General features: G+C 43.4%; 1 protein-coding gene across 1 annotated transcript in view; it reads right to left on the bottom strand.

Moving 5' to 3' along the window:
- Nucleotides 1-23,358, bottom strand: part of LOC147684264 (putative cation-transporting ATPase 13A4) — a 164,019-nt gene that overhangs the window by 31,615 nt on the left and 109,046 nt on the right. The window contains exons 18-22 of the mRNA XM_086944658.1: nt 17,813-17,937; nt 12,259-12,425; nt 5,886-6,005; nt 3,953-4,032; nt 1,416-1,458 (exon numbers count right to left, since the gene is read on the bottom strand). Coding sequence (XP_086800784.1) covers nt 1,416-1,458; nt 3,953-4,032; nt 5,886-6,005; nt 12,259-12,425; nt 17,813-17,937 — 535 coding nt within the window. The remainder of the gene's footprint in view (nt 1-1,415; nt 1,459-3,952; nt 4,033-5,885; nt 6,006-12,258; nt 12,426-17,812; nt 17,938-23,358) is intronic.

Here is a 23,358-nt window from a genome sequence, read left to right as displayed (position 1 = left end):
AAGGTGCAAGAACACCCAAAGTGGTGTAAAGCTGGTGAAGAAATGTGGGTTGGAACGAGCAGTTATACATATGAAAATGAATTTTAAGGAGGGGGAAACAACTTTTGGGCTTTGAGTGTTAGTGAGAAATATTATTAGGATCATCCTTGTGGGATGAGTGAGGTAACAGGAACAACATTACAAGGCACATGTGGAGAGCAGCTAGTGAAGCGGTGCCATGAGGTGAACTCATGCTTCTGTTGATGACCTGGAACACCCTCCCCATCCACCTGCGACAGACCCAGGACCTGCTCACCTTCAGGAAGCTCCTCAAGACCTGGCTCTTCGAGCAGTAGCAGCAAGCCCCCCACCCCACTGCGCCTTGAGACCCTCAATGGTAAGTAGTGCGCTTCACAAATCCAATGATTGATTGAGACACAATATATTGATTGACAAAAGCAGGAAGTAAGTAGGATAAACAATGGAAGTTGAACAAATGAAATGTGTAGTAAGCAAGAGCCTTTACGTTGTTGTCAGTATTTAGTTTTCTTTTCATGTTTTTATAGACTTTTAATTTCTGTTAATTTCTTCGCCATAGCCCTTTCACCAGAAATGCTGGAGAAGAGTTGGAGCACAGTACATAAGTTGCAACGTCTGACAAGGAATAAACAAACTCATTTTTACAAGCACAACTGCATTTCCTAAATGCATACTTTTCTTTGGAATGATATGTTTGAACCTTCTTGACAACATTCAGATCTATTGAAAAAAAACCTTTCCAGGAGCGAAGATAGGGATAATTTTACTGTACCACCTCTCTGCCCACTACTAGTGCTCAGGTGGGATTTCCATTCACCTGCCCAGGTATTATGCCAGGATGAAATATGAACTGTCACAAATATTGTATCCTAAAAATAATTGATAAAAATATCACCCCAATGAGTTAATAATTGGAAATGTATTCCGAAAAGGATACTATTTTTGTAAATTATATTTAGGATGCAGAATTTATGTCTTGACAGGTCTTTTGTCACCACTAATGTGACAGATTCACCCCACCTCCTGCACAAATGGTGGCTAGACCTTTGAGTCCTGCAGGTAGAAATATTCAGCCGACAGGGCAAGTCCTAGGCATTAGCGATGCATTTACCCACTGGAATCCTTGACGCGCAGGTGAAGGCAGGACTCCAAGTGGAGAGAGGCTGGACCCAATGTGGCATATAGGTGTGTAAAACTAAAGCTTACTTAAGTGGGAAGAAGTAGGGAAATGTAAATGTGTTTCTCCTGAAAAATGGAATAGGGTAGTCAGAACCCTATTTGCACTTTATTAAGTGATAATTGTTATGTTTTACTCAATGGTTTGGCCCTCCTGCTTTTAGAAAAGTGCAATGAAATTTAAAGAATTAAAATGTTAAATCTTTCTTCCCTCCACTTACCGCACAGTCATTCGCTCCATCTCCACACATGCCTACATAGTAACTACAATAAATAGAAAAAAATACAATATAAGTCTACGTGAATATGTGAAGGGCTAGTTGCTTAGTGGCAACAAGAAATGAAAAAATTCCATTATGCATTTTACACACTGCAAACACAAAACACAGGTTCTCTGCTCTGTGATAAGCCAGCATAACTGTTCATGATCGGCCCAGCGCACCCGTTCAAAATCGGCCCAGCGCACACTTTTAAAATCGGCCCAGCGCACCCGTTCATAAACGGCCCAGCGCACCCGTTCATAACCGGCCCAGCGCACCCGTTCATAACCGGCCCAGCGCACCTATTCATAATCGTGGCAGCGCCTCCGTACATAATCGGGCCAGCGCACCCATTCATAATTTGGTCAGCGCACCCATTCATGATAGGCCCTCAGATCCCCAGATTTCGGTTAAGGTCACCCAATCCAGGCTCAGTGGAACGGAGGTGCCTAGTCCTGCTGCTCATAGGGAGCTGGAAACCTTTTTTTAAATTTTATTCAACATAAGTACGCACATTATGGATCAGTGGTCTCCAACCTTTTCTGTAATAAGAGCCAATCATGCTAGCTGAAAACCATTCCGCCAACTAATATTATTAAAGTTGTAATAGTGACTACATCACGCAAGATTACATAATTGGCCACAAAATGCAAGATTACCAGCAGCAATCATCTCAGTACATCATGAGGGTTGCCATCTTTAACCCGTTCTGTGCTCCCGTTGGCCAACGGCCGATGGGAGCACTCCCTCCCCAGTGCTGCGAACGGCCAGCGGCCATCGCAGCCCCGCTCACTTAATAGAATGCCCGCACTGCGGCGTAATTGCCGCCACGGTTAAGGCGTTAACATAAAATGTATTTATTAACTTGGAGTACCTCTACATTGGTAGTACAGAACAATCATAGCTGCAATGCCCCTGGCATCAAGGGAATGCTGTTAACCAGTATTGCCAATGCCGCATAATTTATCACTAAAATATAAGCTTTAAATATATTTTGGAAATTAATTTTTTTTTTAACAAGCATAACTTACCAGTTCTGAAAATACACACATTTTGGTCTCCAATGCATGCTTTTCAATTTTGGAATAAATGTAATAATTCAACCAAGTAAGAGCTTCTAATTTTGCACACTGAGATGCACTACGGAGAGTTACTTCAAAGTTGCCAAATAAGTACCAGCTTCTCTTTAGAGAGGCATGCTATCGATCAATTGAGGTTAGAGGGCAAATTTATCAAATGTCATGCAGCACCGTAAGACACCTTGTTGCACTGCATTGCATGAGAGATAAACGACGGGAATGCGCCACATCTAACTTTATACAGCGCATTCCTGTCCTCTCCTTACGCTGGCCACTACATGCTGCCTAGCGCCAATGCAGGCAGGATCGGTTTTGTGCAAGAAGGGGAATCTTCCTGAACAAAAACCATCCTCTGAGGCGTTTTCCTCTTTCCATGTGTGCCACAGAATGCAGCACATGTGCAAAGAGGAAAATACGAGGAGAAATAAATAGATATCTCCTTGTTAAGCCTCCCCTGGGAAGGGGTAACATCTTGACACATTCCCAGGTCTACCACTCATGGTAAATCTGTGGCTGCGACAAACTCCATGCGTGGATATGTTGGAACACTCACGCTCACCTATGGAACACCTCCGTGGGGCAGCGAAACGGAAGGCAGCCACTTGCGCTTCCTTGCATTACTTCAGATTTATCCAGCCACACAGGAGGCCACTCAGGGTGCCCTTGCGCGGCTTGGTAAATCTGTCTGGGTTTTGTGTGTCCTTCCACCCCCTTGCATGGTGCAAGGGTGATGCAAATCCTTTGATAAATATGCCCCTTGATTTGCATTTTGATAAACCCTGGGCGTAGTTTGCGTAGTAGCGCTACGCGGAGCTGCGCAAAGTGCACGTCGCACTACACAAGCTACGCGTAGCTACTTGAACTGCGTAGTGCACTGTGCAAAATGCTGTTCGCACTGATTGCACAGTGTGGACAAGCATCCAGCACTGTGCAATCAGTGCAACCCGCATCTTGCACAGTGCAAGCAGTCATTTTCTTCCGCTCTAGTAGATTTCTACTCGAGCGGCAGCTTTCTCAACACAGACTGGTAGTTTCTCATCGCGAGCATACTCGACCACTCGCAATGAAAAACCTGACCTCCCCACGCTGAGAATCTCGCCAGGAGGTTTATTTTCCACGCTCGCGATCAGCAACTCGATCGAGGAAAAAGTCTTGCCAGGATGTCATTATGCTCGCTCGCCGTCGCCAACTTGACGTTGAGGACCACGAGCAAGCAAAAAATGACCGCTATTCTATGCTACGTGTGTTTGCACTGTGCTACGTGCAATTTTCGTAATACGATGTAGCATAAACTACGCGAGCGTAGCGTAGTACTTGGCCCAGGGTTAATTTTGATCGGCTAAACTGGAAAACTCAAGGAAGAGCAGACATAAAACCTCAAACATACATTGGAAAATCGCACTTAAAATATTCACCTACTCTAGTTTTCGAAACTCTTCAATCAAAGATGACTTTTGACCAGGAGACATTCTGGCAAAAACGGTTCCATTCATCAGTAACTGAAAAACAGATAGAAAGACCATAATCAACATATAGAACAGAAAACACCTATGCATAGGGAGGGATCGCTGGAGACTGCTCGGGGTGGATGGTGGCCCCAGGGACCCAGGTACGTTTTTCTGCCTTCAAAATTATATATATATTTATACATATATATTTTTTTAAATCAAGGGTTACGGGGACATTATAGTTATTAAATAGAATATTTATAAACTGTAAAAATTCACTAAAAATCCAAAGGTTGCAGGGAAGTTATAGAAAGGTTCAGATTTTACACACACAAAGCCATAGAAATTCAGCAGTTCTAGTTATACTTATCTAAAAAAACTACAACTAGTGCCCTAAAGTAATTATAACTCACCCCGACATGCACAGTTTTCTCATCAATAACTGTTGCAGTCATTTATCAATGATGTCATAGAAGATATCTTGAGTGATGTAATATGTGGGGTAATTAGCAGTGCATGGTGAGGGCACAAGTTATAGTTATCTTAGGGCATGAGTAGTTGTAGTTATAGTTATAGTTAGGATCGTGTTTCCATAGGGAATGCATTTTTGGCGTTGCTAATAAGTGACCGTTTTTAGGAAAAAACACCAGCTTTCCAAAGCTTCCCCACTGAAAAGGCTGCCCCCGTAAACTATACTTGCTCTTCTGGTACAATAAGCGGCTGGTATTGCCTAATTGCTTAATGCTAACTTGTTTCTTGTATTTAGGTGAAAAAGAGGCACTTTAGGTCCTTCATAATATGGGAGTAATACGGGTTTAAGAAGTTATTGATTGGAGATGTCATGGTCAAGGAAGGCTGATTCTGTAAAGCTTTTAGGATTCCACTGGTGGACTCAAGTATAAATAAAGCGGGTCTAGAAGACAGAATGGTCCTCAAGTGTGCCTCAGGACAGTATTCAATATCACCTTTCCGTAGGATTTTAGGAAAGAATAAAAAGGATACGTAGAGTTTCTGAATGATTCAAAAGAAGAGTTCTGTCAAGATATCTGTGAACAGGGTATATATGAAGAAAACAAAATTATTGGAAGCAGGACAACTGTTGTAAATGTGAAAATAAAGCAAGTGGGCAAAAATATGCCATTGTCATTTCATAGACTCCACCAATTTCAGGATAGTATCGTTAAGATTCCACTGCGTTATAAGGTTAGTGGTAGAGCAGAAGAAATGTTAAAGATGTGGTCTGATCTAATGAATGTTCCAACTTGGCAACTATGGGATGAGAATATTCTGCTGCAAAAACATACTAGATTTCTTTAATGCAGAGTGAGGCTTTGTTTGGATTCTCATCGCAGATATGTTAGTTTATTCGGACATACATTCATATCACTACTTGTTTAGGCGTGTATTAATTCATTACCAAATAATTAGCGAGGTCACCCATCATAATAGGTAAGATCGTTTGATACAAGTTTAAATGCACCCAAGTACATTTTATTAATGTTGAATATTAAAGATGTTTTGTAACAAACATATCCTTTTAAATATTTTTGCTTAAAAGCACATACTTATTACTTTAAAGAAAGGCACATGTTCAGGCTTTCAGTTTGTGCCTTGACCATGAGATAAACTGAAATCTCATCTTGATGGACTCTTAAGGAGGATGTGTGTAGGTTAATCCATAGTAGTTATTTTACACCATGCTATATTCATGGTTTTCACTTATAGCTATAATGTATTAAAAAAAAAAGATGAACAATTGTTATCACTACAAAGAGCTTAACTTAAATTCTTTGCTAAGTAATTCTGGTAGATCATGCAAACATCAAACATGTGCGATGCAAATTCTTGCTACATAACATGACACATTATAGCTGTTTAGTTGCTCACTCATTAGGGGCGCTTACCTTCGGCAGCAAACTGTAGAAATACTTCTCCAAATTAGTGTAGGTTTTTCCACTCATTGCAAAATGGTAATCCTTTTCATCAGTGATGGCGTAGCCACCTTCAGCCTTTATGTGCATTTCCTATAACAAGAGGAATGATCTTGTTATATGAAAGAACGCGGACAAGGTGCCTGGAGACATGTTGTAGTCTTATGTAGATGACTATTTTGCTTCCTCAAAGTTGATGCATGTACCGCCTGTGTGAGGGAGATACCCATTTTGTCTAACATCCCCCTTTCCATGGAAGGCTCCAAGTGTCAAGGTAACAAAGGGCAGGCAGGCCTAGGCATGAACTGCATTTGACAGTTGCAGATAAGGCAGCCCTAAGAAGTCAGGAAGGGGGTGGGGAAGTGCTGAGGCTTCCCTTTGAAGCTCAGGACGGCTGATTACATCCCCCAGGACAGCCTGCTTAAGAGAGGAAAACTCTGCACCAAACCCAAGGCCATTTGTCTCTATGCCTGGAAAAAAAACACAAACACCACAGGAGAGCCGTTCACTGGCAGAAAGGCACATTTGATATAGGTGGCATACTGAGCAATCGGTACAAAAGGGGGTGGTGATGGACGGAGCATCTGAATCAATCAAACACTCACACCCAGTCAAAAGATATGGGTTTAATCCATCACCGTTCTTTAGCCCACTCTGCCACCCCAGTTCAGACATGGCTATATGCAAATCAGTCTGACCCTGTGCCTCATGGGAACAGTCCAGCCCGAACTGCCAAGCCATGTCTTCCCTGGACCGGAAACAAGCTTCCGAGGACCGGTTTCTGGCATTCCAGCCGTCTTCAGCCCGGCTTGCTTGAATCCAGTGGCAAAGTGAGCAAGGGACTCACGTCTGAGCATACCCTGCCACACTTATGGCGGCCAAAAGCGGTACAAAAGGGGGTGGTGATGGACAATTTCCCTTATAAACCAATTTGTGCCCTATCCATTATCACCAAAATCATCAGCATAGATTAGACAAGACACACAGTGATCTCTCATCCCCACTGTAAATGAATGTCATTTTAAATGATCCCTCTGGATATAGAGTGTAAATAGAGTAGGGGCTAAAACACAACCTTTAAGTAATCAATCTTAATTGAGATTTTTCTAGTTAGAGTACCACTTATGTATAATGTAACCCTCGCCCAGTTATCCCTATCTAATTCTTTCAATATTGCTAATAGACCATGGCAATTTTTTAGATCTACGTTGTGCCATAATGTCTCTTGGCTTATTAAATGTTTACCAGGTCAAACAACTGACCTTTTGGGGATCCTATTTTTCCTCATACAGTCCACATTTCTACTTCAACTTGCTGGTGTAGGAACTTGTTAGAAAGTGGGCACCAGAATCCAGTAGGTTGGATCCATAGGTCTCACTGGCAAGGACCGAGGTCTACTGCAGGTTCTGTCTCGTCTATGCGAAAAAGTGAATTTGCAAGGTTATGTTGGCCCATTTTATCAAACTGTTTTCGAGAAAAAAAACACCAGTTTCCCAAAGCTTCTCCTCTGAATAGGTTGCACTTGTAAACTACACTTGCTTATCTGGCACAATAAGTGACTGGTATTGCCTAATTGCTTAATGCTGATTTGGTTGTTACAGTCCACCTACCCCTTTTACTTTATAAATCTCAAGATATCACCTGGCTTTATTTCGTTAAAAACCTATTTGGATTCTTTCTTGTATTTACTTGAAAAATAAACACTTGTTAGGCCCTTATTAATCTGAGAGCAGTACAGGTTTAAGCAGTTTTGGATTGGAGATGTTTGTGGTATATACACAGGTAAGTCTGGTACCAGAACGTTTTTTTAGAGATTCCAGTAGGTATGGACAACAAAACCACAAAACAAACTACTGCATGTTTCAACTGCCTTCTGAACGATCATCCAAAGCCTGAATTAATAGCCGAATGACTCTCTTTGAATTCTCCTTGTTTAACAGGTATGAGATTATGGGCCTCATCCAATCGTTCCAAAACTGGTGTATATCACATACACCTTTGCTGTAACATCTAACAAACAAACTACCAATCATTTTTGGATTCAAATCATCATTCTTATTGTCATAAAAAGACCTAACAATTGTCTCTTTCCAGGAAATGGCCTATTTGAGTGATACTTTGGAGTACCTGAACGAATATCTTTGCCCACCACTCAATATTTAACTTTATTATTATTGTGCGAAGATCATCTGGATCTGCGACTCTTGACATATTAAGAGAGGAAATAATGTTTTGTAAAGAGCTTAAGGGAAAGAAACTCTTCATAAATGAATCAACTGAGGGTCACAACCCTAATCCAATTAGAGTTTTTCAAGTAACCTACCCAAACGCCTTCTGTCACTATACACCGGAACATACTAGATTTACCACTAGACTTGTACTTAACTAATCTCCAAACTTTCAATGCATCATTTCATCTGATTGCTGATTTCATTTGCTCCTAGTTTGAATTATAGAATTGAGCATTCTCCCTTTTTATCCTGGACTTATATTCCGTCTTCATTTCACAATCTACTGTATTAATCCTATCATTGCCCATTTTAAACCCTTTTTTACTTCAAGCTTCTTACATTTTTTTAATATCTTGACATAGGGCCTTATTATGAGCTGTCTGGCCGAACACCGAGCCTGCGAAGAGACCACAGCACCAGCAGTCTCCAGACCGCCTTATTATGAGTTTACCACAGTGCCTGTGGTATGGCTGCAGAGGTTTTGCAGTGGCGGTGAATACTTTCCCAGATGTATCGATGCCTGTGAGTACATTTTGACTGCATGTGTGTGCGGATGCACACATATGCATGATACATTTGGAAAAATACCATCTACCCATTGCCAAAGTGGAGCCCATATGTGACCAGTCCAGGCAACGAGAATATGGTACAAAAAGGATTCACCTGTACATCGCCGCAAACTGGGCCTTAATCCTCGGGGTGAAAATCCTGCTCTGGCGGGGGGACCTGAAAGAGGGGTCCACGTCAATCTCTGTTTCAGTCGAATTGAAGCTGGCAGTTTCACTGGCGCGGTCAGCTTTTGGAAAAGCCAACTTAAAATACGGATAACTGTGAAACTCCCCAGTACTGCCCTATGGAAGCTGTTATTCTCTGACGGCGATTCAGCCGCAGACTTCCCAAATGCAATCTGCACAACTTGTAATATGCTGCTTGGACTGCCAACCTCATGGCGTTCGGACCGTGAACCCAGGTACCACGGTCCATGGACTGCCAAACTCCTAATAAGGCCAATGTGCATCTACCAAACCACGTTCCCTTTTGGATTCATGAATCCACTATTAAGATTATATTTTTTCCTTTTTGAAAATGTCATTAAAACAATTAACAATTGTCCATATAATCTGTTGTACCAATCAATTACATTCATTTAACTCATTACTGATTTCTCTAAATCATTCGTACCATGTATCTGAGAGTGTAGAGCTAATTATTAGCCATTAATACAAGTTGTTAATCATCTTAGAAATGCCACTTTCAGGGATAACATTTTTTCTCCAAGCTTTATTTTTAAATATAAAAATGCTCTCAATGGGAGATGGTCACTGCCTTTTTATATGAACTAACTGAAATTAAAAATTGATACTTGTATAGCGCACTACTCACCCGCAAGGGTCTCAAGGCGCTTGTACGAATACCGCTGTGGAACCCATCCTGGCTTTCCCTGTGAGGCGTCCACTCCTGGGCACCCCCAGGTATCCTTAGCGTTGTAGGGGCTGTTGTGGAGATTAAGCAAGCTATTGCCCAGAGTTGCAGAGTGGGACTCCATGATTGGAACAGGCCCCGAGGCGAGAATTATCAGGTCCGTGGAATTTTTGAGCCCAAGACCCGCCGAGGCGGGGAATTGAACCCTGGTCCCCGGGCTAGACCTCTGCATCAGGGTCTGCCGCTCTAATCATTGAGCCACACTTCTCCATACTCAGTGATAAAACCAGAATGTCACGCTTAAATAAAGAGGTAATCAATAGGACCGTTTTGATTGTCCTGAGTAAAGGTTTGGGCACCAGAAATATCTGATTTATTATGACCACACTGGAACATACAAACACAATTGTCTAAGCCATTTTGCATTTCACCAGCTGCGTAGGCTCTAATACAATTTAGGACTACTGCTGTTGAAATAATAGTAGGAGTAGTTTCTTACCTGTAACTCCAGTTCTGTAGTATGGGTATCTCTGTTATAGTCATAATCTGTGATTAGTCCCGCCCATGTGCGTGGACCCCGGAGCAATCAAAATAGTCTCTTAAGTTATCCTCTTCTGCAGTCCTGCATAGACACTTAAGAGAAAATCAAAGACAAATAATGCAGCCTGAAATTAACAAGGCTACACTGGCCAGCACTTCATCCTGAAGTGAAAAAGAATAGCCAAATAGTATGGAAATTTACACATTTTGCTATGTTTCACACATAGAGAAACTCCCCTTCACAAAAATCCTTTGTCATGATAGAGAGGAAAAGTTGGACAGACAAGCCCCATAGGCCGTCATTATGTGTCTGGAAAAAGGATACCATGCCTTTAAGGAACCCTCCAGAGACCCTCGATATCCCATGATGCACAGCCAAAGGCAAGTTACTTTCAGTTCTTTTTTCCGGCTCCTGCTAGCAGGACCCCCGAGCATTGAGCTCTACCTTTATTGGTATTTCTTAAATATTTGGAGCTTTTTTGTAAAGTTTAGTGTTTCACTCGAAGTCTGGGGCCTTTATCTTCCATTTGCTGTCTTTTTTGGGCAGCTAAGTCACTTAATTCTTGTCAAAATGCCAGCTTTATTTGACAAGTGCCCTGAGTGTGGCAGGAAGAAGGGCAAGGCAGACTCTCACAGAGTTTGCATACTCTGTCTTCCAGTTCCCATGTTCCTGACTCCTGTGTCATCTGCAAGTCATTCTCCAGAAGGACCCTGCCCTGCATGAAAGGGAGAAGATCCGTCTTCAAGGCCTGGAGCTGAAAAGACATCAGATTGCAGGTGGGACATCTGGGCATGGAGGAAACCTTTCCCTCTTCCACTACCCGTGCATCGGCCTCTTGGGGCTCCCCAGTCACAAGAAGGCCCAGAAACGGCACTGGTCGACGTAGAAAGGTATGATGACGATATGCTCCCCGTTGACCCAGGGCTCTGGGTCTAAAGGACGTTGACGATCTGCGTCGAGGGGGAGGACGTCGAGATCTCGGACGAGGTCGACGTCGAGGACATCACAGAAGACGTTGACACATCGTCGTCGATCTGAGTCCTGAAGACATCCGCGCTTGCCGTCGAGGCGACACCACCGCTCGCCGTCAACGTGGAGAAGGAGATCAGCGCCGTCTAGGGGCAAGTTGACGTCAAGAGAGAAGTCGACGTCAAGAGAGAAGTCAACGTCAAGAGAGAAGTCGACGTCAAGAGAGAAGTCGACATCAAGAGAGAAGTCGACGTCGAGAGAGAAGTCGACGTCGAGAGAGAAGTCGACGTCGAGAGAGAAGTCGACGTCGAGAGAGAAGTTGACATCAAGGAGAAGTCACCCTCTGTGCTCAGCATTTCCACATCGGACAGTCCTCGGTCACAGCGGCACCCTCTTTGAGGCCTGCTCGCAAGAAGACGAGAGTGATTCGGACCTCGGACCTGGAATACTCCAGGACTTATTCACCATCTAGGTCTCCGGAATTAGCGCAGCCGGTGGTTCCTCGCCTGTCGCCTCCACAGCCTCGAACACCAAAGCCTCCTTCACCGCCTCCTCCCTATTTCGATTGCTCCAGGGTCCACACACATGGGTGGGACTATTCACAGATTATGACTATACACAGAGATCCCCTATTACAGAAGCTAATAGATCATACTTGCATAGACCTTCCTTTGTAGGACTCAGACGTAAATTAAAATCCCTCATTATCATTATCAGCTTATTTGGAAACATTGCACATATATTACTAAAGTCTTCATTAGAAAAAAATCTCTATTATTATTGGAATATTTTTCACCTAGAATCACATATACGTTCACAACAATCATATTCACAATTGTTGCAGAATTGATAAACAAGCCAACCTTACATTCCTGTATCCAATCACATTTTGTGTGTACTTGTTTGATGATTCTGACTAGCTTTGTGGCTAATAGAGGTATTAAACCCCCTGAAGGACGTCCAATACCAGTAACCCTCTCTCTAGAAAACTCATGGTCTCACAACTGATATTCATGTTCACGCAAGTGATATTGTTAAAAATCTAATTGTGAATTATTTTTTTTTAAAAAACAATCACTTCAAAATGAAGTCAAATCCCAGAGTTTTCCCTGAAAAGGACTAGTTACACAAATTAACACGGGTTAGGAATTTCCTGTTTGCAAGGTAGTAAGACACTACTCACATTTGTGTCCTCATCTTCAGCCTGCTCAGGGTATTCGATTGGTTGCCAGGACACCAATGCCGGGGTGGATCCTTCCGGGGCACGCGCTTCAACAAGAATCACCCGACTGTACTTTGGAATCATGCCACATTTCTTTGCAACTGTAGTAGCTGTTTGAATGTTGTCTCCTAATCCATGGATAAACAACAGTAAATAATGTACATCATCTATAGTTAGGGTCACTGAAATGATGCAGAAGCAGATTATGCTGCCGGGTTCACTAAATTATGTGGGAAGAAAAGGAAAATTAAACCGCACTGTGTCAGTATTACTTCAATACTTTGGCATTTGTACACGTTATTACTGTCAGGGCAAGGGTTTCACATCATTATTGCAACGTTGACACCTCAATGCAGAAGTAAGCAACAGAAAGGTGACCAGGCAACCTTTGAAAATGACCTTCAACTGTGTGTGGCCATGATTTTATTAACTTTCAACCCATTTGAGCTAGAAACAATTTGTTTTTGCTTAAATCTGCAGATTATACATGAAGTGATGGCTTATGTGGCATATTTGGCAGATCCACAATTTTGTGGGAAACACAGCAGCTGCACAATTGCATAATTATAGTGGACCTGTCTGTCGTAAAGTTATTTTATTGTTTTTGCAGACTTCACTTCACAAATCAATGACAATTTATAATGGTGTATTTTTAAAAAATTATAGTGTATATAAAAAATAGGGGTATTTTGTATTCTTATTCTCTTTAAAAAGTACGTTATTCTAAGGGAATAGTCAAAACATTTAACAATTATCTTACTTATACTAATGTAATTTATTGAATCAAAACATCTGTGTATACATGAATGAATGAAATATAGAAAATTGTAGATAGACGGATATCAATATTGAAGATATGCATTATAAGAGCAAGAGAGAGCAGTGAAGACAGAGAGCATGAGATAGAGAAACCAAGAGACAAAGAGAAAGGGGGAGAGAGGAGCAAGAGAGAAAAAATAGCAAGCGGGAGAAAGAGAGAGAAAGAGAAACAGAGAGAGAGGGTGGGGGAGAGAGGTCTTGGTGCATCCACTGAAGGGTGTTTAAAGCCCATTTCCCTGAGGAGTGTCTACTGAGACTTGCGGTAGTATTTTCAATATGGGTGTTTACGAGTTAAACTCTTGCCTGACAATTGAATACATGTGTCACTGCTCCCTAAATCTAAATTCTGATCAAATCCTATCTATTCCTGGGACTATGTGACGTCAGGAACAATGAGCAAGAGAGAAGACATTACAGTGCCTCAAGCTCACATGTGTAGAGCACACTATAAGTGATGTCATCTAAGACTTCTGGCTGTCATCTCCACTGCCCCCTTTCTCCCTGCATCAAATCCACCAACGCCATGCCCCATCTTACTGTTACAAACATACAAATTCCTGTTCAAACTGCAACTAACTTCCCAATGACAGAATGACATCAGTGTTGAAATGTGGGGACCAGCAAGTTGTACTCAGATTTAACTATTGTTAGCCTCACAAGGCTGTTAATATCATTAGTAAAATGTTTACACTGTTAACTTGCTTCCCTCTTCTAAGCAGAAAACTAACAATGACAAAAAACATTATCAATAAAAGTAAAAGGAACAATAACATCAACACTGGTAACAAAACTAGCAATTGTAGTAACAATGGAGTAACATTAAGAAAAGCCAATACCAGCAATGGTAGCAGTCGTGACAATGTTAACAATATTAATAGTACAATAATGCTTCTACCCTTGACCCTGTCACCAGGCAGGTCGTCTTCTCAGCGCCACACAGCTCCTTATGTGTGCCCTGAGCCCGCTGCTGCTGCCGCTCGCTTGGTTCATGCCCCGCTCCTCCTCACTGCCTGCATCCTGCTGTGCCAATGTTTATTTTGCTCACTTTGCTCACTGCTGTACTTTTTCACATCTCATTGCTGCTCATTGACTTTATCCTCTGTGCCCTCTAATTTTTGCCTTCTGATACCGCTCCCCCCTTCGTTTCCTGCCGATGTGTTTCCTGCGGCCCTCCCCCTTCACTCCCATTAGCCGCCTGCTCCGCCTCCCAGCTGCTCCCCCCTCCCACATCCCCTCATATGGAGGCCGGACGAGCAGCGGGTGCGCCACTGGCCCGCCTAAGGCAAGCTCGTCTGCACCCGTCCGTGCCTGGACCGAGGCCAGCGCCAGGACCCCTCGCAAACGCCATGACGCCCACCTCTGCTACAACTCCAGCACCCTCAATGCACTCAACGCCGGACGATCACGCACCTGCTGCCTGACCGCCCCAAAGCGCACCTAATGACCCTTCTCCTGCCGGAAATGCAGCTTCACCAGCACCCGGCCCGCCAACCCACCTACCGAAAAACCCAGCTTCCTCAGATGCATCCTGCTCAACACCCGCTCCCCCAGCAAACACGCCGTCAAACCGTGGACCTACTCGACACCAACGCCCCAGACGTCGCCTTCCTGATGGAGACCTAGCTGAACCCCACCTCGGCACCCGACATCACCATAGCCATCCCGGAAGGCTACAAGATCACCCGCAAGGAATGCACCAACTGAGTAGGAGGAGGAATTGCCATCGTCCACAGAAAGACTCTCAAAATCTCGACAGACACAGACGACACCCTTAGCACCACCGAACACCTGCACTTCCAGATCCACACCGACCCCAACACCACCCTCAGAGGCACCCTCATCTGCAGACCCCCCCGGACCCCGACCACAGTTCAGCGACTTCATCGCCGACTTCATCAGCACACACGCCCTCGCGTCAACGGACTGCATCCTCCTCGGGGACCTGAACTTCCACCTCGAGAACAACAACGACTCCAACTCTTCCACCCTGATCAACAACCTTGCCAACCTTGGACTCCAACAACTCATCACAACACCCACCGACTCCGCTGGCCTCACACTTGACCCCATCTTCTCATCTCCTACGTCTTCTTCAACCGCACCACCGTACTCCACTGGACCATCCACTGCTGAATCCACTTCACCTTCCGGAAACCCACCACACACCACCGCACCCAGCAGATGCCTTGTTGCCACTGGTGCAAAGTCACCAAGGACCAGCTAACCACCGCCCTCGCCCAGAGCCCACACGCAGACCCAACCGACCCCGATGCCTCAGCCCGTAGCCTCAGACAGTGGATCAATGACTGTGCCAGCACCCTCGCCCCACTCAAGAAGCCCTCCAACAATCACACCAGAAAGAGAGCCAGCTGGTTCACCGAAGCCTCCAGGCCTCCAAGCAAACCTGCTGAAAACTCGAAAAAACTGGATCCATGAACGATCACCAGAAAGCTACACAGCCCACAAGAACGCCACCTGCAGAACCACCACCTCATCAGACCCGCCAAAAAAACCTCCTTCAAAGACCGCCTAGACAACAACGCACACAACAGCAAAGAGCTCTTCAACATCGTGAAGGAACTCTCCCACCCCAGCTCCAACACCAATGACATCCCACCATCACAAGACCTGTGCGACTCGCTGGCCACCTTCTTCCATTGCAAGATCAGACATCCACAACAGCTTCGACGCAGTCACCAACCTGGCAACTGGGGAGACCCCCTCTCCCACGACCACCACCCGCACCAACCACCTGGACCAACATCAACAACAACGACACCATCAAGATCATGATCACCAGCAACTCCGGATCCCCAGAAGACCCCTGCCCCACCACATCTTCAACAAAGCCAGCAGCATCATCGCACCCCATCTCCGGAAAACCATCAACATCTCCTTCGAGACAGCAACCTTCCCGGAGACCTGCAAGCACGCAGAGATCAACGCCTTACTCAAGAAACCCAAGGCGGACCCCAAGGAGCTCAAGAACATCCGACCCATCTCCCTGCTCCCGTTCCCGGTGAAGGTCATCGAAAAGGCAGTCAACAAACAACTGACCAGCTTCCTCGAGGAGAACAGCATCCTGGACCCATCCCTGTCCGGGTCCCGCAGCAACCACATCACCAAAACTGTGCTCATCGCCACCACCGATGACATCAGGACCCTCCTTGACAACGGAGAAACCGCGGCCCTCATCCTCCTGGACCGGTCAGCAGCCTTCGACACGGTCTGCCAATGCACACTAGGAACAAGCCTCCACGATGCCGAAATCCAATAGAAGGCCCTGGACTGGACCACTTCCTTCCTCTCTGGCAGAACACAGAGCGTCCGCCTCCCCCCCTTCCCCTCCGAAGCCACAGAGATCATCTGCGGCGTACCCCAAGGCTCACCCCTCAGCCCAATGGTGTTCAACGTCTACAGGGCACCACTCGACCACGTCGCAGGACGGCACAACCTCAACATCATCTCCTATGCCGACGACACCCAGCTGATCCTCTCCTTCACCAAAGACCCCCACACCGCCAAAACCAACCTCCACGAAGGAATAAAGGCCGTCGCCGGCTGGATGAGAAACAGACTGAAGCTGAACTCGGCCAAGACGGGGTCCTCATCCTCGGATCCACCCCCTCGGCCTGGGACGACCCCTGGTGGCCGACTGCACTAGGAGCACCCCCCACACCCACCTACCACGCATGCAACCTATGGGGTCATCCTGGACTCCTTCCGTTCCATGACAAAGCAGGTCAACGCTGTCTCCTCGTCCTGCTTCAACACCCTACGCATGATTCGCAGGATCTTCAGGTGGATCCCCACCGAAACAAGAAGGACGGTCACCCAGGCCCTCGTCAGCAGTAGACTGGACAACAGAAATGCACTCTACGCAGGAGCCCCGGCCAAACTCCTGAAACGGCTCCTCGACATCCCTCGCCCCAGCCACTCACACACAGAAGGCTCTCTACAACACCGGACCAGCGTACCTCAACAGCTGATTCAACTCTACACCCCCACCTGCCAGCTCCGCTCCTCAAACCACCCCCTCACCACCGTCCCCCACATCTGAAGAGTGACAGCTGGCGGCAGATCATTCTCCCACCTCACCGCCAAGACATGGAACACCCTCCTCATCCGCCTGCAGCAGACCGAAGACCTCCTAACCTTCAGGAGACTTCTCAAGACCCGGCTCTTCGAACAGTAGCAGCTTCCCGCCCCCTAGCGCCTTGAGACCCTCACAGGTATGTAGTGCGCTTTATAAATGCTATGATTGATTGATTGATCTAGTCCTATGACTACTGCGGAGTCTATTAATATTGCTACTTACTACAAATACTACTGCTAATACCATTGTATATAAAATAATAGTAGTAGTAATAATAATAATTCAAAGATTTAACCACACACCCCTGTAAAGAACACTACTTCACAGTGAAGTAAGAAATCAATAAAAGCTATCTCTCCCATTAATTGTTGAGGGACCACAATACATACATTCATACATACAGAAATATACATACATACACAAACAAAAATACACTAATGCACACAGATATGCGTACATACATGCACTTTCATACACATACATGCACACAAATACAGTCAAACCTACCTATATAAACACATACATAATAACAATTAACAAACCTATATCTATCTATATATATATATTTATAAATACATACATAATAACAAACAACAATACCCGTGATCATTACAGTCCGCAGGTTGGCAGCCCTCAGCTCCTTCAGGACAGGCTGGCTCTCTGGTTTCAGGCGATTTTCCAAGATCAATAAACCAAGGAATAATAAGTCTGCTTCCACATTTTCCCTAATGGTGAACACAAAAATATTGAAATGAAAAATCTGTTTTACCCCAGATTGCAAGTGACACTGACAATATGCCGGCCCATTGAAAAAGTACCTTTAGTTTAGTCTTCTCTAAGAACCTTTTGGTGCCCGAAAAATGACAGAAAGGTGTTCTTATTTTGAGAGGAGCCATTTTCTTAGCCCCCCCTGTAGTGCCAAGGCTGCCCCAGCATGAAGGCTCTCAGCAGACATGCCAACTACATTCTACTGAGGAGGTGGCAGACAGTTTGTGGACAAACTTGCGGGGGGAGTTGGAGCGTCTCAGCCTCACCTATGGATCCCTCACACAGACTATAGTATCAGACACAAACAAAGGTCGGTGTACACCTTAGTAGTACAGGACTAATGCTATTAAGAAAGGACACATCCACAGAATAACACCTGAAGTAGTACAGGACTATCACTATAAAGCATGGGCACATGAACAGTATAAGGTCTTACGCTTAACACACGTTTTAATGGTTTATTGTTGTGTGAGGTGTAAATCCTAAACTATGCAGAGGGTATGCATACATTCTCGTGATCCTTGGTATGCTAATCTATTTATGGTCTCTACACATATTCATGAGCGAGTGCTTGAACTTTTGTGACTGTGAGAGTTACAAATACCACCATTTTGGAAAGACCATAATACAGACCCTGGTGTTCATATGTTTCTCTTTCACATCATATTACAAAAGTAAGAATTATCTGTGGTGCCACCTATTTAAATTGAATCGACTAAGTCAGGACCCTAGTTTCAACACACGTTTCTTCTCTCAACTTGCACCTCATCAGGACAAACAAAGCAACTACTAATAGAAAGGAAACTGAAAATCACCAAAACAGTCTGAATCTATTTTAATCAAGTCAACAACTGCAAAGGTTATTCTGGGATCAGCGAGGTTGAGTAATACCTGCACTGTTTGGTGTAACAAAATGTGCATTTCCTACAGAAGAAGTCAGATCAGTGGCGTCAGCTGATGTTGTGGCATTGCATGATGTTTTATTGTTCTGAAACCACTGGAAAAAGGAGTGAATCTCCTACTACTAGGTAAAATTAAGCAAACTCACCGAGCCAGGCTTGCAGATGCAAAACACATGTATTTCTTTCAAATTCATTCTCCCTATAAATATTGACTTCACATTGAATAACTGTTCCACCTTCTCAAACCTTCTGGCAATGCCCACTAACTCAGACATCATACCTCACTGGCTCTTCAGCAACTTGTCAGCACAGAGGCACTATCCTCATTTATTTGATTTATTGTTAATGTATAGCAAGAACAAGGCCTGTGAGCAACGCAGGTCTTCAAATAGTCTGGCAATAAATAATAAAAAATAATAAAAGTGAGCTGTGCATCGAAACACTCATTGAAGGAACTCAAATGTATCACAAGCAGACTTGTCACGTTGTCGATGAAGGAAGGGAGAGACGACTGAAAAGGGATTGTTTTAGGGATTTTTTGTGTTCTGGAAGTGATGTAGTAGAGTGGCTAGTAAGTGAAACAAATATCCAGAGTTTTGGAGCAACGCACGAGAAAAGATACTTCAAGGTACTTATTTGTTGAAGACTAACATTTCATGTGTAAGGCTGACAAGTTGCAAAGTGATCAAGAACCATCTGTGAGCTCCTGCTTCTTGTCAAGGTAACGTGCTTGACTGGTATGTTGGAAACTAAACAGTCAAGTTTATATGTGGTCAGACCATGAAAGGTAAGTCAGCTCAAAGGGTGCACGAAAAGGGCAATGTGTTAAAGAGGACAATACCTTCTATCGGATGAGCTGGTTCATCAATGGAAGCATTGAGAAGGGCACAATTGCCCACATGCATCAAAGTCAAATGCATTCGCAAACGGTGCGAAACGCAATTTTCTGCCGTTTGCGAATGCAATTGACTAATTTGGAATGCATCATGCATTTCGCAATTTTAGGAATCACAACCATGTTGCGATTTCTAAAATTGCGATTGCATTTAAGAAATCGCAATTTCAGATTTCTTAAATGCAATGCATGATTATTTTTTAATTTCGAATTCGCAATTTGGAAGTGGTAAATTAGCATGAAGTTGAACTTCATGATAATTTACCGAAAACTTTCAAATATGCACAAATGGCATTTTTGAAAATTTTAATTTACACACACACATGCCCTTGGGGCATGTGTGTGTGTAAATTGCATTTAAAGTTACATTTCAGGGGTGCAGGGAGGGGTTCTTTGGACCCCCCTGCACTCTTGAAATTGCATTCACATTTTGCGAATCGCATTTTGAAATTCGCAAAATGTGAATGCCTTCCAATTCATTCCTATGGGCCTTTTGGCCCATAGGAATCAATGGGAAGAGTTTTCCTTAATTGCGATTCACAAATTGTGAATCGCAATTAAGGAAAAATACTGAATCGCAAAAATAAATGCAAATTGTTCATGCATTGCAGTTTGCGATTTCTAAATTGCGATTCCTTAATTTTCGCAATTTAGGAATCGCAAACGGGTGCAATGATGCATGTGGCCGAATGAGTTTTAAGGATACAAGAGAGGATTGCATTCTCTTATTCTAATATCAGGATAACCGTGACTTGGACTACCTCTTTGATGAAATACCTGCCAAGTTTTTAATAGGGTAAACCACCCATCAGACTACATATAGCCCTAAGTTTCTATGATAATAATTGACATTTTCAGTCATGTGGTTGATGTATTCTTGAGGATTGAGTCATTTGTGAAGAATAAATCAGCAAGAGAACTTTCGATATTGGTAGGGGAAAACTACTAGGGGCCTGAATTAGAGTTTGGTGGATGAAATACCCCATCACAAATTTGACAGAGTACCCTGCCTACTAAACCTGCTGTACACCCTCTTTATTTTGAGTTGAGAGGACCGTCAAGATTTCCAGCTGTGGTGCCCACACTCGCTTCCCTGTCAGAAACTTCATTCAACTGCCAACCTAGTAGGTGCTGACAGAGTAAGGATATTAGACCACCCATCCTATTTAGCATGGACGTAGTGATGTCCTTTTTCCCTCTCCTGCACGAACAGAATGAAATTATAATGACCTTCACATCTTAGGAGAAAATGTCCTCGATGTGGTGGGCATTATTGTTTTTGGTTTTTGGAGTCTGTTTCTAAAAACAAAAAGGTTTGGTATGAAGCCACCTAAGACAGTGGTCACACACCAAACTTTCAGTGCCTGCATATGATTTGCCATGGTAGTGGCTGCTCTGAACATAGATCACCACTGGGTCAGCCGTGAACTCAAAATATTGCAGTCCATCAGGGTGCTCTGCCACCTTGACAGACAGAACAAAGACCGCTAAGAGCTAAATCATCCTCTAAGATATCATTTTTGAACCAGCATGGAAGTAGAATTAGAAAAAATAAGTAGAAATTCAGGTATGTTTCAATTGATTTGGTGATGAGAAACCAACCCTGATTGTATGTTCGAAAGGGTTAAAGTCAGTAAAGCGAAATTCTTCAGAGAGAGTAAACCTTTTACATAGCTTGGTATAATTTGCATAATGGCGATAGGAAATGGCATACTCTTAGGTGATGTTGTGCAGTGGTACAATAGAGTAAAGAGGGCATGGCCTGAGACAGACCCTTAAGTAACTTCCACAGTCACAAGAACAGTGTTTTTTTAGCAATTTTGATCTGTTACAAGCGATGAGTTTGTCATCAAAACTCATGCTGTGTTTTAGAGTTCAGGAAATGTTATGGAAAGCCACGAACAAGTCACATAAAAGCAGACAGGATGCACCACTATCCACAATTCCTAGAATCTCGCCTATGATTTGTAAGGTAGCTCTCTCCTGGAGACCCTCTCATCTTCTATTTCTTTCTCATCACAGCTTGCTAGCTTTTGAGCCTCAAAGTAGATCAGCGCTACCTTCACAGAGGGACAGGGCCCACTCCTGGGCTGTCTTTCAATGGCACTACATTGTGAATAGGATTCCCCACTATAACACCCCTCTTGCTAGGATGATGCCCCTGCAAATTCTCTAATCATGCTCTACAACTATTATAATTCATACCAACTGATTATACAAGGAAGATATGGAACAATCAGTTCTAATATAAATGAATAAAAAATGACTTATTAAGCTGCCATTCATCCATGCTAAAAGTTCCATTGCCACATGAGGCATGCCCTAGGTGCCATACCAGGCTCTTCACAGAGTCCCTAAATTTCTTGGGAGGTCCGTTTGAAGAGCTGCCTCCCGCAGGTGGGTGAGAGACAGTGCTCTGTACTAGTTTTATTTCCGTTGCAGAAAACGAACAAGCAGTGCTGTGCTTTCTTCCTGTTTATTAGCTAGTCAGACTCTCAAAACGTGTTTGTGCTATTGCAAATGGAACCATCTACATTTGATTTACAAGCGTTACTTGTGTTCCGATTGGATTATGAAATTGCAGTGGACCTGGGCCTGCCCAAATATATCTTTAGGGATGAGCAGATCATTCAAAACCATACAGCACACTCAATAACATATTTCTCTGTACCTGTGTGCAGGCCACTGCTTACCAGTGCAAACTATGGGCATTTTAAAATGCTTGTGCATTTTCCACAAATCTTCAACTAATTCAAATCTAACCTTTCTCTTACCTCTCTGTGTCGAAAAAGCGCCTGCTTGCCAGCTTAAAACCTTGGCTGCCCACTCTTAAAGACGTATCCATTTAGCATGCAAGGCAGGGTGGCCAATCCTTTTAATTTTTGACAGCTGAGACTTGGAATAACACTTTCCATAAAGCCTTGAAAGTTTGGATTTTGAATCACCAGAATTTTTGGTTCAAATCAGTTTTCTTCTGCCATTATCTCAGGACCAGAATAACCTGGGGAGATGCTAGTTTGTGTTTCTCAAAAATACTCCTTTTCTTTCTTTCTTCCATTGTTGGTAATAGTGTAATTTATCATTGATGCTACAGTCTGTAATTTATAGTAGAATTTATCTTGGATATAAATTTAGAGCTCCCGGTTCTATGGTATTTATGTTTTTAACATTCCAGTCTGTATTTATCTATATTTATCTTTCAGTCATTTTATCTGTATTTATCCATATTTATTTTGTGTTTTGCGTATAAATGAAGTTGTAAAACTGTACATTTCCACATTTAACTGATAGACGCGCCCATATACTTTGATGTCTGTCGTGTTTTAGCTACTTAAGCTGCCAAATATTATATAACAATACATCTACTTGTAAAAACTAACATGTATATTGTTTATTAACTCATGCAGTTATTTAAAGAAATGTCATTCTGTTTTTAAATTTCCCATGCTGTCTGTCTGCTCAGCTGTTAGGCTATAATTTGTGAAAGACAGCATGGAGGGTCACTTAAAAGCAGCACAATTTTATGTATTTATCTACTTTTAAAAATAAATGCAGACAGAATACACATTCTTTTCTGTCTG

The sequence above is a fragment of the Lissotriton vulgaris genome, chromosome 11, assembly GCF_964263255.1.
Source record: "Lissotriton vulgaris chromosome 11, aLisVul1.2, whole genome shotgun sequence".
Classification (NCBI taxonomy): domain Eukaryota; kingdom Metazoa; phylum Chordata; class Amphibia; order Caudata; family Salamandridae; genus Lissotriton; species Lissotriton vulgaris.
Note: the sequence above shows the minus strand (reverse complement) of the source record. Positions and strands in the feature narration are given on the sequence as shown.